We start from the raw sequence: 16,056 nt of genomic DNA, 5'->3' as shown, positions 1-16,056 counted from the left end.
TCACATGACCTCCACCTTCCCGTGCTGGATCCTGATTTGAAGCGTCACATGGCAGAAGCTCCTTTGACGTTCACGCCAAAGTAACTGAAGCGCCAAGTAATTTCATGTCCGCTTGTTTTTGTCAGCTTCCATCCAGAAACGACTGAAGAAAGAGAAGAAAGCCAAGAGGAAGCTGCAGGAGGCGCTAGAGTTCGAGTCGAAGAGGAGGGAGAGAGTAGAGGACGCCCTGAAACACTCGTCCTCCTCGTCCCCGTCACCCGAGCCGCTGCACCCCGCAAACAAATCCAAGAACGGTAAAGTCCACGTTCCGTTAGTCGTCACAGCCTGTTATTTACGTGAGCTCGCTCGTCAGTAATTAACACGTAAACCTGAACGACACACTTTGTGCATGATGTCACTGTCGCACAAAGCTCCTCTTCAGTTTTATTTGACAGAACACGCATTTTGTTTTTATTGGCTGCTGAGACTCCGTCTTGTCTTTTTACTTCAAACCAGACGCTGCTGTAGCCGAAGACAAACCAGAACTTAATGGAAACCAGCAAGACAACGGAGCCATGCAAGGTACCCGAGCACACGCACACACACACACTCTCTCTGAATGCACCACTATGAGCAAGCAGACACACACCTGGCACACACGTGTGTTTGTCGGGGCCCAGACTGGATTATTAGAGACATTAAACAGACGCTGCGGCCCCCCCTTTGATGTCCACCTCGTCAGACACAAATGTGCGTGTTTGTGTGTGTTTGTGAGCCGGTGTGTGTGTGTGTTAATAACATGGTGTCACTGCTCTAATGCGTGAACATGTACGGAGAGAAATGCTAATTTTTAAACGTGCGGTTGAGCAAAGTGGGCGGGGCTGGAAGCTTGGTGATAGGGATGTCTAACCGGTGCGTGTGTGGTTACTCTGTTTTAACCAGCTCATGTTAACGCAGCGGCGTTACGTTAATGAGTGAAAACTAACTGTTGTGCAGCTAGCTATATGCTAATAGCGTTTCTAGTTGTATAAATGTACTGATCTGTTTTTGGAACACTTTGTACTCCAGGATTCCAAAAAAAAAAAAAAAAAAATCAGACTGAAACACAGCTACAGCCTGGTCCATAAATATTTGTACAGTACCTGTGTTTTTTTTGTAATTTAGCCTCTATACATCGCCACAATTGAGCTTAAATGTTAGAACAAGATGTTCTTACAGTGTACACTTTCAACTTTAATGCAAAGGATTTAAAAAAAAGTTGCGTATTAACCAGGATTTTCTTAAAAAGAAGACATAAAATTTCAGTTACAGTTTGCCAGAAGGCACATGGGAGACTCCAGCCTAAATTTAGCCCATATTCTTGTATGATTGTGTGACCGGTGATGCAACAGACAAAAGTTACTCCGAACAGTTCCCCCCCCAGTAACAGTGAAATATTAAAGATCCTACAAGTCTTAAACATGTTCAAAACTTCACTGTTCAGACTGACGTAATCAAAATGTTTAATTGTCTCTCTTCACAAATGTCAGCGCTCAGCTCTTGTTGGAGGGAATTTATTTTGGATTGAAGTTGTAAATTTACGAATGCTGATGAGGGTTCTGCTTTTTCTGTTTGACCTGAGGAGAACCAACGTACATGTGGATTCTCCTACAGCAGGGGTGACCAAGTTCGGTCCTCGAGAGCTACCTTCCTGACACTCTTAGTTGTCTCCCTGCTCCAACACACCTGAATCCAATGGAAGACTCGTTAGCAGACTTTTAACGAGCCTTCCATTGGATTCAGGTGTGTTGGAGCAGGGAGACAACTAAGAGGGTCAGGAAGGTGGCTCTTGAGGACCGAACTTGGCCACCCCTGTCCTACAGGTAAGCTGCTTTTGGTGATTATTTTGATGACACGGATGGAAATATTTAGAAATTTCACATTGTATTTCATGGAATTGAATATTTTGACCGTCTAGGTATGAATAGAAAAGCTGCTAAACTAACAGAAAGTTTGCCCTCTTTAACACGTGATTTCCATGGAGGTTCTTGGCTACGCCAGGGGTCACCGTCTCTGCTCCTGGAGGTCACCTGACCTGCAGCCACAACCGATTAGTAAAATCTGGTGTTTCCAAGTGCTTGGTTGGCTGAGAACACCTGAATCAGTTAATTAATTAGCAGTGGTCGGAAAGCACGCAGGTCAGGCGGTGTCCAGTCACAGGTTGGCGACCTTTGACCTACATGCTAACCTAACTTCCACCAGATTCGAAACGTCTTTGAATCATATTTTTGGCCTTGCTGTCATGTTTTATTTGCTTTTCGCTCATTGTTGCCACTGTGCTGCAGGTGACACCAGCGATCCCGCTAATCAATAATGAACTTTATTGACTTCTTTTTTAAAATAACGGATTTTATCAATTGGTTGCTGCAGGAGGAAGAACTGGGTACGTAGCCAAACTTGCAGGCTGTTGCAGGATGTTAGTATGCGCGCGTCGTCCCGTTGACACCAGCTGTGCTCAGTCCTCCCTGACATTGAAAACCTTCCGTGTGTGTGCTCTGTACCTGCGAGTTCCGCCAGGCGTTTGATCCACACGCCTCAAGACGAGGAACTCTAATTAGCTCTCTCTCCTCTTTAGACTTCTTTTAGATCCCACTCTCTTCTGCAAGCCAAGCACTCCGACACTCGCAGACCCACCTGATTTCATTAATGTTGATTGGCCCAGTAGGACCCCTTTGCTGCCTCGCCTGACAAACACACACATCCCCGCCGCCATAAAAGCATTTTGCACCTACAGTGGTTCACACACGCGCACATGCCACTTCACCTTCCACACTCTTAATTAACGAGTGAGGAGAAAAGTGCTGAATACAAAGAAAGACATCGCATTACAATCAGAAATAAACGAGAAGCAGGGGAGACAGCAAGAAAGAAGGAAGGAAAGAGGGATGGGAGAGCTAAAAAAGAAGCATTGGTTTTTCTCTCTGATCTTCGAAGCTGACCTGACTAATTGGTTGTTGGCGCAAACAAACAAAAAAAAACCCTAAATCTGTGAAGAAGAAAGTAAACGCTTCTACAGAATTATATTTATGTTTTTAATCGTTTCAGATTCGGTGGAAATCACTGAAAATGGTCTGGTGTGTGGAGTAGGTGGAAACTTTGAATGTCCCTCCCACCAGACAGAGTCTGGGAGTCTTGGTGGCTTCCCTCACTCAGTTTTTGAGAGCTGCCTACTCCAGACAAATTTGACGCAGTACCTTAAAAACCTGAAGAACAAGAATGGACGCGTTTGAAGAAAACTGGCTGCAAATGTGAAAATTTGAGCTCTTATATAGTTTTTCTCCAAACACCTTTGGGTTCTGAAAGTGGCGGGACTGTAAATACAAGTGGCTGTCATTACCAAAAGGTTCATTATTTAATAACTTTACAGGAGAAGCACAGCGAAATGGTTCCATGTCAACTCCACTGCAGCAATGTACAGGGACGACAAAAAAAAAAAAAAAAAGTCCATGTTCAAATATTTATGGACTTGACTGTTACCTGGTGCAGCCAGGTGAAATGTGGGCGTGTCTTCAGACTTCTGCAGCTGTTGGGTTCATTGACACTGAGGCACCTGCGTGCTGGACCGTGTCCTGGGAAATGCACCACATGGCCAAAATATCACCGGATCTCCTCATCTTAGTCTCACTAAGTAACCGCTCGTTTGACACAAAGTCATTCTAGTGGTACCCAAGGATCCTCCACCAAGACCCAGAACCAAAGACACCTCGGTTACGTCAAGACTCCAGATATAAATTTTTATGACATAGAAGGTTCGGGTGCGATCTGTGGTCCATAATAACAACTAACAGTGAAGAGAACAGAGAAGAGAAGCAAAAGTGACACAAGAAAGGGCGATGGAGTGGGGGGGTGGAGATAAAGAGAGTCATCAGCAGACAGCAGGGGTAAAGGGGCGATTGGATGGGAGGAAAAGGAGGACAGGAGGAGTTCACACATTCCTCAGGAATTGGAGTTGAAAAATGTGACCTTGTTCCAAGACCTGGTGACATTTTCCCACCCAGCTGATCGACTTTTAACGAGGCAGGTTGACTTCATTTTTTAACCGGGACGGCAAACGAGCACAAAGAGGCTGTTTTTTATGGTGACGGATTAAGGGGAAACGCTCTGAACACTCCAGCAACAAATTATGACAAACTGGATGAAAATATCAGCGCATGAAAACACCACAATTAAAAATAAAATAGGATATTACTTGATTTACAGACCTGCAAGCGTCCTCCACATTTTGAAACATCTGGCAACTGAAAATATAAATCCAAATATCACTTTTTTCAGTGACATTTTACTGATTTTAGCTTGCTTTCTTTTGAAAATGAAATGTGAAAGGATCGATTTTATTGTTACAGCTTAAAACTATTAAAAAATTTCAATGCCACATATTTAAAAATGGTAATTTTTTTTTATTTATTATTTTTTTCCACTGCCTGTGGTCCTTGCAACTGCACTATTCCACTGGGCTCCCCCTCATTTACACACACACACACGCTCATTCCCCTTCTCTCCAGTGTATCTCCACCTCCGTACACCTTTCCTTAAGCTTTCTCGATGAGGGTACTCCTGTCCGCATTCGTCATCTCTGATTATCTCAATTCTTTTCATCAACTTGTCTCCTTGTACTTTCCAACCTGTACCTTTCTAGCTGTCTTCCTCACAACATCTGCAGTTTTCTAGTTGTCCAAAATCACTATCTCCCTGAATTTCATGAGTCTTCCTCCTTCAGCTTCCACAGTCTGATCCTTGGTTCCCCTTTCGCTCACTTCCTACAAACCACCATTTGATACTGCACTCTACCCTGTCACCACTTTAAGTCTCCAATTTGTTTTAGGTTGCCTCTGTAGAATTTGCAAAATTTACCACCATCTTCCCTTCCACATTCCTCTCCTTGACACCATATTGAGACAGTACTTCCTCAATGCCTAAGTTCCCTTTACCAACATGCCCACTGATATCCGTTGCAATCACCACTTTTCTTTATTGGGTACACTTTCCACCACCTCATCTAACCCACTCCAGAAATCTTTCTCCTCCATCTCACAACATATCTGTGGGGCATATGCACTGATGGCATTCATCACCCTTTCAGTTTACAAATGGACACTTATCACCCTGTCAGACACTTGCTTATCCTCCAACACATTTCTCCTCATATCCACACCGTGATACAACAGTTTGAACCCACCAAAGCCTTACTTCCCTTTGCCAAGTCCTAACTCTCACTTCCACACTGGTAACATTTCTCCTCTCCTACAGACCTCTAGACATGTTCTCCACCTGTTCTTGTAAGCCTCAGTTGATCTGATATGGAAATTCAGAGTTAAATCCTGGTACGGGTTAATTATTGAGAGGAAAACCCAGAAACTGTGCATAGTTCAGACCAGTTTTTAAGCTAAATAATGCTTTGCTCTTCTCTGTGTGTGCAAATACTCCTAAAGACTGGAATGTTGTGGATTACTGAAGACTTTAGACTAAAACTTCTATATTCTGTGTAATTTTTTTAAATATTCACTTAAATAATATACACCATAATTCGCTTTTTTTTTTAAAAAGTGTAAAACCCCTACAGTAATGATGAATTTTTATATGAAAGCAGTGTAGCTGCTATGGGGTACAGATTGTTACCATAAAAATCATGGCATCAATGCTGGTAAGTGAATGGTGCTTTACTGATACGGGTTTCCTAAAAATCAACTTAAGTGTTGTACAGAGAGTAGCTCAAAAGGGATGGGAATCAGATACGTGTGTCAGATTGAGTTAGACCTCTGAGTCCAATGATTAAACGGGGGGGAGGGAGGGAAGATAAAAAAAAAAAAAACTTTTCCGGTTTGTACAAATATTCAGTAAGTTCTGGCGTTGAATAATATTTTTTTTCCTCTTCATGTGCTGAGGGTAACCAGAGGGGGCAGTATGTGCTAACAGGTGTAAAGATTGAAGTTTTGGTAAGATTACTGAATCCTTTGGACTCAAAGTTCTGTGTTATTCTAAACTCTTAAATAATATGCACCGTGAAGCTTTTTATAAATCTATAAGGAAAACAGTTGTAAAATACATTATTATTAACTAAAGTCCTAAAACTTCCTATGAGCCAAAGCTCTGTTTCATTGACAAATTTTTAAAAGCTCAGTAATTTGTTATTATTGTAATAAATGGGCCATCCTTTATATACTATAAAGGAATTATAATTGCTCTATAGTTCTCATTTTAGAGTTGTCAAACATTTAATAAAATGTTTATTCCTAGAATATTTCTGTTTATAATATACGAGTAGAAAATGGCATCTGTATCGTATTATTATTACTACATTAGCAATGGTGAGTTGTTACTTGAAATATTTCCAAAACTCAGTTTCTCCACCTTTATTTTTGTTATTTGTTAGTTTTGAGTCAGTGTTGCATTTAAATTGTTCCAAGTTGCTTTATTCCTGACGCTTTTTAAAGACAAGTCTCTGTTTTAAATACCGTAAAGAGTAAAAGTTCCACGGGAGGTTCGAGTCTTCTTAGGAACTCAAACCTGCGGCTTTTAACTTTTTGGGCGACGTTTGTAAGCAGCGTGTCACAGCTGCCGGCTAAAGGAGACAAAGAAAGGGCAAAGAGAAGAACAGGTCAAGATAAAAATAATGGAACAGAGGACGAAAGTAGAATAGAAGGATGGATGAGTAAAAGAGGGGAAGGGCAGGGCATGAAAGATACAACACAGACCTGTTTCATATCCAAAAAAACAAAGGCTAAAGGAGAGAAGGAGGTAAGATTATGATAGAGGGAGGGAAATAAAGTGCAGGAGAGAGGGATGGAAGGAGGAGAAAAGAGGAGGGAGGGCAGGTTTATGGTTGCTGTTATGCAGAAATGTAAACACTTTGCAACGTTGGCAGAAAACAATGACACCGCAGGGAGAGTGAGGTGTGCACGTGTGCGCTTTTCTGTTGTGTTTGTGTGGGCGGTGCAGCAACGGCACCGCGGGGAGTGGAAGGAGAACGAGGGAGGTGGAGGGAGAGTCCACCACGGCAAAATTTGAGATTTGAATCATAAATGGATGCAGCATAAAAGAAGAACAAAATGCAAACAAAACGTTTTCCGAAAGCCACTGGAAGAAAGTCGAAATCTGCACTGAAAACAATTCAATAATTAATCTGTTGATTAATTAATTAAGTTTCTTTTTTGACAAAGTGAATTAATTAATCGTCCACTGATGTCTTGTTTCTTTTCATGTTATCTTACCCAGAATCCCGGTCATTTCTCAAGACACCCATGATGTTCTAGAGCAGCGGAAGCCCCGCCCCCTTCCTGTCCTACACAGACGACACCCACCAGCCTGTTTCTGTAGCAGACTACATCACCGCAGCGATAACATCGAGATGTTTTTCCTACAAAACAATGACGACTAAAGGAGCTGCCCTCCCCCCCCCACGTGTGGAGGCACCGGGGTCGTCCTTCTTGAACTTTGCTCCTCTTTCTGCCCCTGCATCGTGATGTCATCACTCGCTACCAAACTGAAAATGAAAAGCACTTCCAGGTCAACGATAAGCCGTTGCAGTGATGTCAGAGCGGGACGGGCCTCACCACAAAACTCACACGAGTCCGCGTGATTGGACGGTTAGGACCGAAACAGTCCAGTGGCACGATGCTGTCCAGGTGTTCTAACGGTGCTGAGGAGGGACAAATGTGTTAGATCTAAGCGCCCTCTGGTTGGCTGTTGATGTTTCTGACATTCTGATTGGACTGAATCAGCTAATTGGAGACATTCAGGACGTGGCGCCACTTTTTTTCTCTCTCTAACGCAAAAAAAGGAAAAAGAAGAAAAAGGAAGTTAAAAAAACAACTTTGGGCGATATTTTTAATTTTCATACAAGGACTGAAAAGAATGCATGGGAACCTTTATAAAACTATCTGGCTTATTTTTCCTGCTGCACATTCTTTGGTCACACTACAGACACAAACACATTTATCACATGGCCTAAGGAAGGGGGTGGAGCTATCAGCTTGGCGATATCGTGATTTTAGTGTAGTGCTGACGTCACAGCTGGAGGATTAAATTATTGAAGTGCAGCAATTAGATGTCCAGTGATGGATACACGAGTAGAATACATTGTTTTCCCACCTTCTACTCAGCTCCATGCTAACTAGTTAAGCTAGGTTATTAAGTGGATGAAGCAGCTGTTCCCCCAGGCCGAGTAACAACTTGACTGATTTCCCCAAGTAGCTCTCACCTGGTCGCGTTCAGCGCCAAGTCCACTTGAGCGGGCACCGCTCAGCAAAAGTTGGGATTTTTCTTTTTTTTTTTTTTCTTATCATAAATGTTCCTGGACCTCATTCAGACACGACACATTTTGGCCTGGGCTACGGTTGGCTCGGAACATTCCCATTCAAGCTCGGGGCATCTAGGTATCTACTCAACTCTTTATACATCGGGTTAGCTTTTTCTTTGCAAAAACGTGATGCAGATTTGCACCGGGATAAACCACAGCGGCAGGAAGCCCAGCTGAGCTCCTGAAAATCTTGAGTAAGTTGAAACCTGATGTGAGATTAACGACACGTTCCAGACTTGGCAAAGCTATGCTGAGGTACTGCTCGGACTCAGCGCCTGACTCTTCCAGGCTCGTTAACTGCTTCCTATCTAAATAACACAGGATTGTATTTGTACGATCATTCTGGTCTTGGAACGGTTTATAAAACAGTATTCAGTGAAACAAATGAAGCTTTGGAATCTTCCATCACTTCAAACATTAGCAACGTCAAAGCGGCTTCTGAATGGGAGTTGCGTGGAAACATGGCAGTTTCCTTACCAATGTTAAAATTTAGCTCATCGCACAATAATGACACAGAGCCGCTGAGCAACCATGGCGCCCCCCTCAGTCGATTCTGGAGAACAGCGAGATACATTTAAATTTTGCAGCCAAAATTCTTGTGTGACCAACCCCAGGATGCAGCTTTTTGATGTTTGGAGTTTTTTTTTTATTACCTTTGACATCACATTCTTGAATGATGCAAACATCAACACAATAAGCCAGTTTTTTTTTTTTTATTATTGTATCCTAAAGGAACACTGAGTTCTCCTCCTCGACATTGGACTGTTTCATCTTTTGATCCCTGTGAGCAGAAAGGTGTAGTAAAGTTTCTGATATCAGCTAAAGTTGAGGAGCGCCGGACTCCGCTGCGTAATACAAACGTTAATTTAAATATCGCCCCTCGTGTTCCCAGAATGCACCACAGGTGATGAAATCAAGCGCTCCCCAGCTACGAGGAACATCAGAAACATTTCTGGATTTTTACCTGAGTGACACCCGTTATGTTTCAAGGTTTTTGCGTGTTTTGTTTATTTGTTGGTAAATATCTGAAATGTGTACTGGATGGGTGAGAGGGCGGGCTTGGGGTGGGGGGTGTGGCTTTTTGGGTAAAGGGGTATTATGTGTAGATAGAAACAATGTTCAGCATTTTCTTCTATTTTTCTCCTGATCTCAGTCTGTCACTGTTTTTTGGATTTGAACTGACTGCAAATATACAGTATTATAATGGCTGTTGTCTGCTGATTTACACGTTTACACACAAACTGGAAAGCACTCGGAGTGCACGGACCCTCTGCCAACACTAGGGTGACTTAATGAAGTCGATTCTGGTGACCACTGGGACCCTACGAATAGCAACAAACAACTTGGTCATAATGAATGTTCATCTACTAGAACCAAATATTCATTGGTGGAGGAAAATGTTTTCGCTCCCGTTTGTAGCCTGGAGCCGACAGTTTTTCATATGTCATTATGAAATTTTTACTGAGTATTCATATCCCGATAGGCAAGAACTGATTCCATTTTCAAGGTTATAGGTCAAAGGGCAAAGTCAGGAAAAAATCTTGGATAATTGTAAAAATCCCTATCTTTAACATTGAACAAACGCTAAAAAAAAAAAAAAAAAATCCTAAATGTCAAAGAGCAAATTTCTTTCATATTTTAGAGCACTATGTAGGATGGTATCCTTTATCAACTGACAAAGTTTGATCTGGATCTGATCCAGATTACAGATTTTGTGGTCATTTAAATTTAACATTGAAAACCCCATTTAATGTTCATTTCAGATTATATCTTAATCAAACGTGCCCCAATCACCCTCATATTTGAATGTGAGGTGCAGACAGGCACAAACAATCACTGGTAAAGACATTTTAATTTAATATTGAAAAGCCCATTTGGTGTACATTTTAGCTCAAGTGCCTCAATCGCTTTCATTTTTCTGTTATGGATTTAACTAAAATTGTAGTTGCCTGTTTGTCTTCCAGTTATCAGTCAGAAACCAAGCGCCAAACGGCAATGACATTGTTCATAGCAGAGATAACCAATGTTCTGTGAAAATTATCTGAAAAAGAACTGACACTGACAGTTTGACGCTAAATTACCTTACTCATAAGTGGCACTTTGTGGTGACTTATGGCACTGTGTAAATAAATTTCAATTTCACTTCTTTAAGATCATACAACTGGCGATTACTTTCACGTTTGGACAGAGAGGCGGTATATCGCACAAAGCGGCAATTTACTGGTTACGATAAAATGACTTAATGACATTAATACATATTTTACTAAAAAATTATATTCCACCAGATTAAATTGCTTAAACAAGACAATTTTTCTTGCGAAGTGACAAATATTTCGTGAAGATGATTCAACACAAAGCCGGATCTTAACAGTGCTTAAATTGGATTTAGTGACACAGATGTTTTCTGATGGGTTCTGTTCATTACCTTTATAGACAGAATTTCTAGGCGCAGCCAGGGTGTAGAGGGGGTCTGGTTTGGGAACCACAGAATCTCATCTCTGCTGTTTGCAGATGATGTGGTCCTGTTGGCTTCGTCAAACCAGGACCTTCAGCGTGCACTGGGGTGGTCTGCAGCCGAGTGTGAAGCATCCGGGATGAAGATCAGCACCTCCAAATCCGAGGCCATGGTTCTCGACCGGAAAAAGGTGCTTTGCCCTCTTCAGGTCGGTGGGGTGTCCTTGCCTCAGGTGGAGGAGTTTAAGTATCTCTGGGTCTTGTTCACGAGTGAGGGACGGATGGAGCGTGAGATCGATAGACGGATCGGTGCAGCATCTGCAGTGATGCGGTCGCTGTATCGGACCGTCGTGGTGAAGAGAGAGCTGAGTGGGGGGGGCAAAGCTCTCGATTTACCGATCGATCTATGTTCCGATCCTCACCTATGGTCATGAGATTTGGCTCATGACCGAAAGAACAAGATCGCGAGTACAAGCGGCCGAGATGAGTTTCCTCCGCAGGGTGGCTGGGCGCTCCCTTAGAGATAGGGTGAGGAGCTCGGTCACTCGGGAGGAGCTCGGAGTCGAGCCGCTGCTCCTCCACGTCGAAAGGAGTCAGTTGAGGTGGCTCGGGCATCTTTTCCGGATGCCCCCTGGACGCCTCGCTGGAGAGGTGTTCCGGGCACGTTCCATTGGGAGGAGGCCCCGGGGAAGACCCAGGACATGCTGGAAGGATTACATCTCTCGGATGGCTTGGGAACACCTTGGGGTTCCCCCGGAGGAGCTGGGGGAGGTGTGTGTGGATCGGGAGGTTTGGGCGGCTTTGCTTGACCTGCTGCCCCCGCGACCCGACTCCGGATAAAGCGGAAGAAAATGGATGGATGCTTTCAGTTTCCTCATTGAGATGTTTCGGATTTAAATACCGTACAGACGTGAAGTGATTTTCACACAAACTATAAATCGGCCCCGTGGCATTCTGGGATTTTGTGGCCAAACGTCTCCCTTCCATTTAGTCTGTATATTTACTCTGCATTAGGAGGTTAATGAGGTGAAGCTTCACTCTCACTTTCTTTCCTAATGGATCTCTCGCTCCCTTTCTCACCGTCATTCTCAATGTCACTCTTCTGATCCTGCCTTCCATTCATCTGCGATGCGTTTCATCCCCTCTCTCTCACCGTCTGTTTCTTCCTCTCTCCATCTCTCTCCGTTTACCAAATAGCTGATGTCACTTTTTCCATTTCCCCTTAATGGAGGCAGAAACACAGAGCGATGGACGGAGGAGGGGAAAAAACAAAAAAAGGAAAACAGCCAGAGATGAAGAAGGATGGACAGAAAGTGAAGGAGAGAACAAGGGAGGATGAAAAGGTGACAGCGTGGAGGAAAGAGATTGAAGGATCCGAGACGTGATGCAGAAGATGGAGAGAAACATGATGAAATGATGTGTGAAGGAAAGAAGAGTGATGGTATTGAAAGAATAAAACTGTTTAAGAGCGACTCAAGAAAACAAAAAGTTTATTGATTTTTAACAGTTTCTACATTCAGTTTACATCAAATAAATTTAACTTGGAAACACTCAACTTCACGTGTGATAAAAGCTTTTTCACAGACATGAAATAGGGGAAAAAAAAGTCATCTCATTTTCACTGATAAACATTTTAAATCCCAGCAAACAGCAGTAAAATCAAATACACAGACATAGAAAACAAGGACAAAACAGATGGGGGGAAAATTGATTTGAAGAAAAAATTCAAGTGGAACGACTTAAATCCTAAATGCACAAACTCAGAACGTTTATGGGAAAGAATTTGGACTACGACCAAAATCTAAGCACTTGTTCCCAGAACCGAAATGGACATTGACAAATAGCTGAAAAAACGGAAAACTAAATGGATTAGTAAAGAATGACAAAAGAACTCCTACTTTAAATGAAGAGAATGTCTGAGAATAAAGTAGAAAACTTAAACTCTGACAATCAACCATTCTTTAATAACAGGGATAAGGCTGAAAAAAAAAAATTCCAGGGATTAACTCCCTCTAAAGCAACAGTGAAATGACTGAACTTCAATTTAATCTCAATAAAAATAATGTGAACATCTGAATAGAAGAGGATGGACCCCGTAAAGTGCTGCAAATGTGCTTCAAGTATTTATTTTTATCATTTGTGAGAACCAATAGAAAACTAGCTGAAATCAGATGCGTCTGAACTAGAATTAAACATCTTTAAATAAAAACAAAAATTGTTGCAGTTGGATTTATTAATACTGAACAGGAAATAAGATGGTTTTGAATGGATTTAAATATGTGTAAACTACTGGAAAATTAGTTATAGCAACATTCATTCTCATTAAACTGAAATAATCTGGTTTTGAATGGACTGAAATATGTGTAAACCACTGGAAAATTTGTTACAGTGACATTCCTCACACTAAACTGAAATAATCTGGTTTTGAATGGATTCAAGCATCTGTAAACCAATGGAAAATTAGTAACAGCTGCATTTATCATCACTAAACTAAAATAATCTGGTTTTTAACAGATTCAAACATCTGTAAAACCAATGGAAAATTAATTACAGCTGCATTTATCATCACTAAACTGAAATAATCTGGTTTTTAACAGATTCAAACATCTGTAAAACCAATGGAAAATTAATTACAGCTGCATTTATCATCACTAAACTAAAATAATCTGGTTTTTAACAGATTCAAACATCTGTAAAACCAATGGAAAATTAATTACAGCTGCATTTATCATCACTAAACTAAAATAATCTGTTTTTTAACAGATTCAAACATCTGTAAAACCAATGGAAAATTAATTACAGCTGCATTTATCATCACTAAACTAAAATAATCTGGTTTTTAACAGATTCAAACATCTGTAAACCAATGGAAAATTAATTACAGCTGCATTTATCATCACTAAACTAAAACAATCTGGTTTTGAATGGATTCAGACATCTGTAAACCAATGGAAAATTAATTACAGCTGCATTTATTATCACTAAACTGAAATAATCTGGTTTTGAATGGATTCAAGCATCTGTAAACCAATGGAAAATTAATTACAGCTGCATTTATCATCACTAAACTGAAATAATCTGGTTTTGAATGTATTCAAACACGTGTAAACCAATGGAAAATTAGTTACCGCTGCATTTATTCTCACTAAACTGAAATAATCTGGTTTTGAATCTATTCAAACACGTGCAAACCAATGGAAAATTAGTTACAGCGACATTTATTCTCACTAAACTGAAATAATCTGGTTTTGAATCTATTCAAACACGTGTAAACCATTGGAAAATTAGTTACCGCTGCATTTATTCTCACTAAACTGAAATAATCTGGTTTTGAATGTATTCAAACATGTGTAAACCAATGGAAAATTAGTTACAGCTGCATTTATTCTCATGAAACTGAAATAATCTGGTTTTGAATGGATTCAAACACGTGTAAACCATTGGAAAATTAGTTACCGCTGCATTTATTCTCACTAAACTGAAATAATCTGGTTTTGAATGGATTCAAGCATCTGTAAACCAATGGAAAATTAATTACAGCTGCATTTATCATCACTAAACTTAAATAATCTGGTTTTGAATGGATTCAAACACGTGTAAACCAATGGAAAATTAGTTACCGCGACATTTATTCTCACTAAACTGAAATAATCTGGTTTTGAATGTATTCAAACACGTGTAAACCAATGGAAAATTAGTTACCGCTGCATTTATTCTCACTAAACTGAAATAATCTGGTTTTGAATCTATTCAAACACGTGTAAACCAATGGAAAATTAGTTACAGGGACATTTATTCTCACTAAACTGAAATAATCTGGTTTTGAATCTATTCAAACACGTGCAAACCAATGGAAAATTAGTTACAGGGACATTTATTCTCACTAAACTGAAATAATCTGGTTTTGAATCTATTCAAACACGTGTAAACCAATGGAAAATTAGTTACAGCGACATTTATTCTCACTAAACTGAAATAATCTGGTTTTGAATCTATTCAAACACGTGTAAACCAATGGAAAATTAGTTACCGCTGCATTTATTCTCACTAAACTGAAATAATCTGGTTTTGAATGTATTCAAACATGTGTAAACCAATGGAAAATTAGTTACAGCTGCATTTATTCTCATGAAACTGAAATAATCTGGTTTTGAATGGATTCAAACACCTGTAAACAAATGGAAAATTAGTTACCGCTGCATTTATTCTCACTAAACTGAAATAATCTGGTTTTGAATGTATTCAAACATGTAAACCAATGGAAAATTAGTTACAGCTGCATTTATTCTCATGAAACTGAAATAATCTGGTTTTGAATGGATTTAAATGTGTAAACCAGTGAAAAATTAGTTACAGCGACACTCATTCTCACTAAAGTAATCTGGATTTAAGTATCTCTAAACCAGTGTAAAATGTCAACTGATTTAATGTGTAAATAGAAGCAATGTAGTTTGTGTGTATACAAATGGGTGAATGTGAGGCATCACTGCAAAGCACTTTCAACAAATGTGCTGTGGAAATGTCATCCATTTACTGTTTATCACATGTGAATAGTTAACACTGGTTTTTACAAAACTCATTTGGCTGGTTGTAAAAACACTTCTTTAAACTATTCAAAATCAACCAGGTAAGATCAAAAATTGAAAGATTCTATGAAAAACTGAAACAGGAAAAAATAGAAACAAAATGAAAAAAGGATGGAAAGTAAAGTGAAGGGTTCAGTGAGCTGATGGAGGGACGGAAGAAGGTAGAGAGAAGTGAACAGAGACATTAGACAGCAGCCGGGCTGCGATCACACGCACTGCTCACTCCGTCATTAGTCTTCATTATGGTATTTATGAGCAAAATTGGGAAGGGAGTTTCCTCCCAAACCAAACCCTCGGGTCCAACAAGAGAAGAACTGAAGTAATTGTAGCTAATTTCTACACAGGGCTGAGTAGATGAAGTACGTGGTACTACATAACTATCATGTTGCAGGACAAAAAGATGCGCGTACACAAATCCATTGTTCCTGCAAAATTAAAGAAAAGGTGTTTCAGTTTAATGGCACTAGGTCTATGAGGGTCTGCTTCCAAATCTTAATACGTTAATTTAATTACTGCTAAATTTCCTGGCACTGCCTTTTTATGTGGACCTGCCCCAATTTATAATCTACCTTTTCAAGACCGCGTCCAAACTCAGGGTTTTATTTGTAGAACATTTAAAATAAGTTTTCAAAATGTCCTGGCTCCACCCCTTAACGCAGATCCTAAAAAAAAAAAAAAAAAAAAAAAAAATCAAGACCCGAC

The 16,056-nt window shown here is 40.4% G+C and overlaps 1 protein-coding gene across 4 annotated transcripts in view; it reads left to right on the top strand.

Moving 5' to 3' along the window:
• Positions 1 to 7,506, top strand: part of LOC117505204 (dachshund homolog 2-like) — a 99,834-nt gene extending 92,328 nt beyond the window's left edge. For 3 of the 4 annotated variants that reach the window (XM_034164777.1, XM_034164779.1, XM_034164776.1), the window contains 3 exons: positions 126 to 293; positions 496 to 561; positions 7,231 to 7,506. In XM_034164777.1, coding sequence (XP_034020668.1) covers positions 126 to 293; positions 496 to 561; positions 7,231 to 7,268 — 272 coding nt within the window. In that variant the 3' untranslated portion in view covers positions 7,269 to 7,506. The remainder of the gene's footprint in view (positions 1 to 125; positions 294 to 495; positions 562 to 7,230) is intronic. The other variant, XM_034164780.1, reaches the window with a different exon arrangement.
• The last annotated feature ends 8,550 nt before the right edge of the window (positions 7,507 to 16,056 follow it).

Source organism: Thalassophryne amazonica, chromosome 23 (assembly GCF_902500255.1).
Source record: "Thalassophryne amazonica chromosome 23, fThaAma1.1, whole genome shotgun sequence".
Taxonomy (NCBI): domain Eukaryota; kingdom Metazoa; phylum Chordata; class Actinopteri; order Batrachoidiformes; family Batrachoididae; genus Thalassophryne; species Thalassophryne amazonica.
The sequence above is the reverse complement of the archived record's forward strand: the minus strand, read 5'-3'. Positions and strand labels throughout refer to the sequence as shown.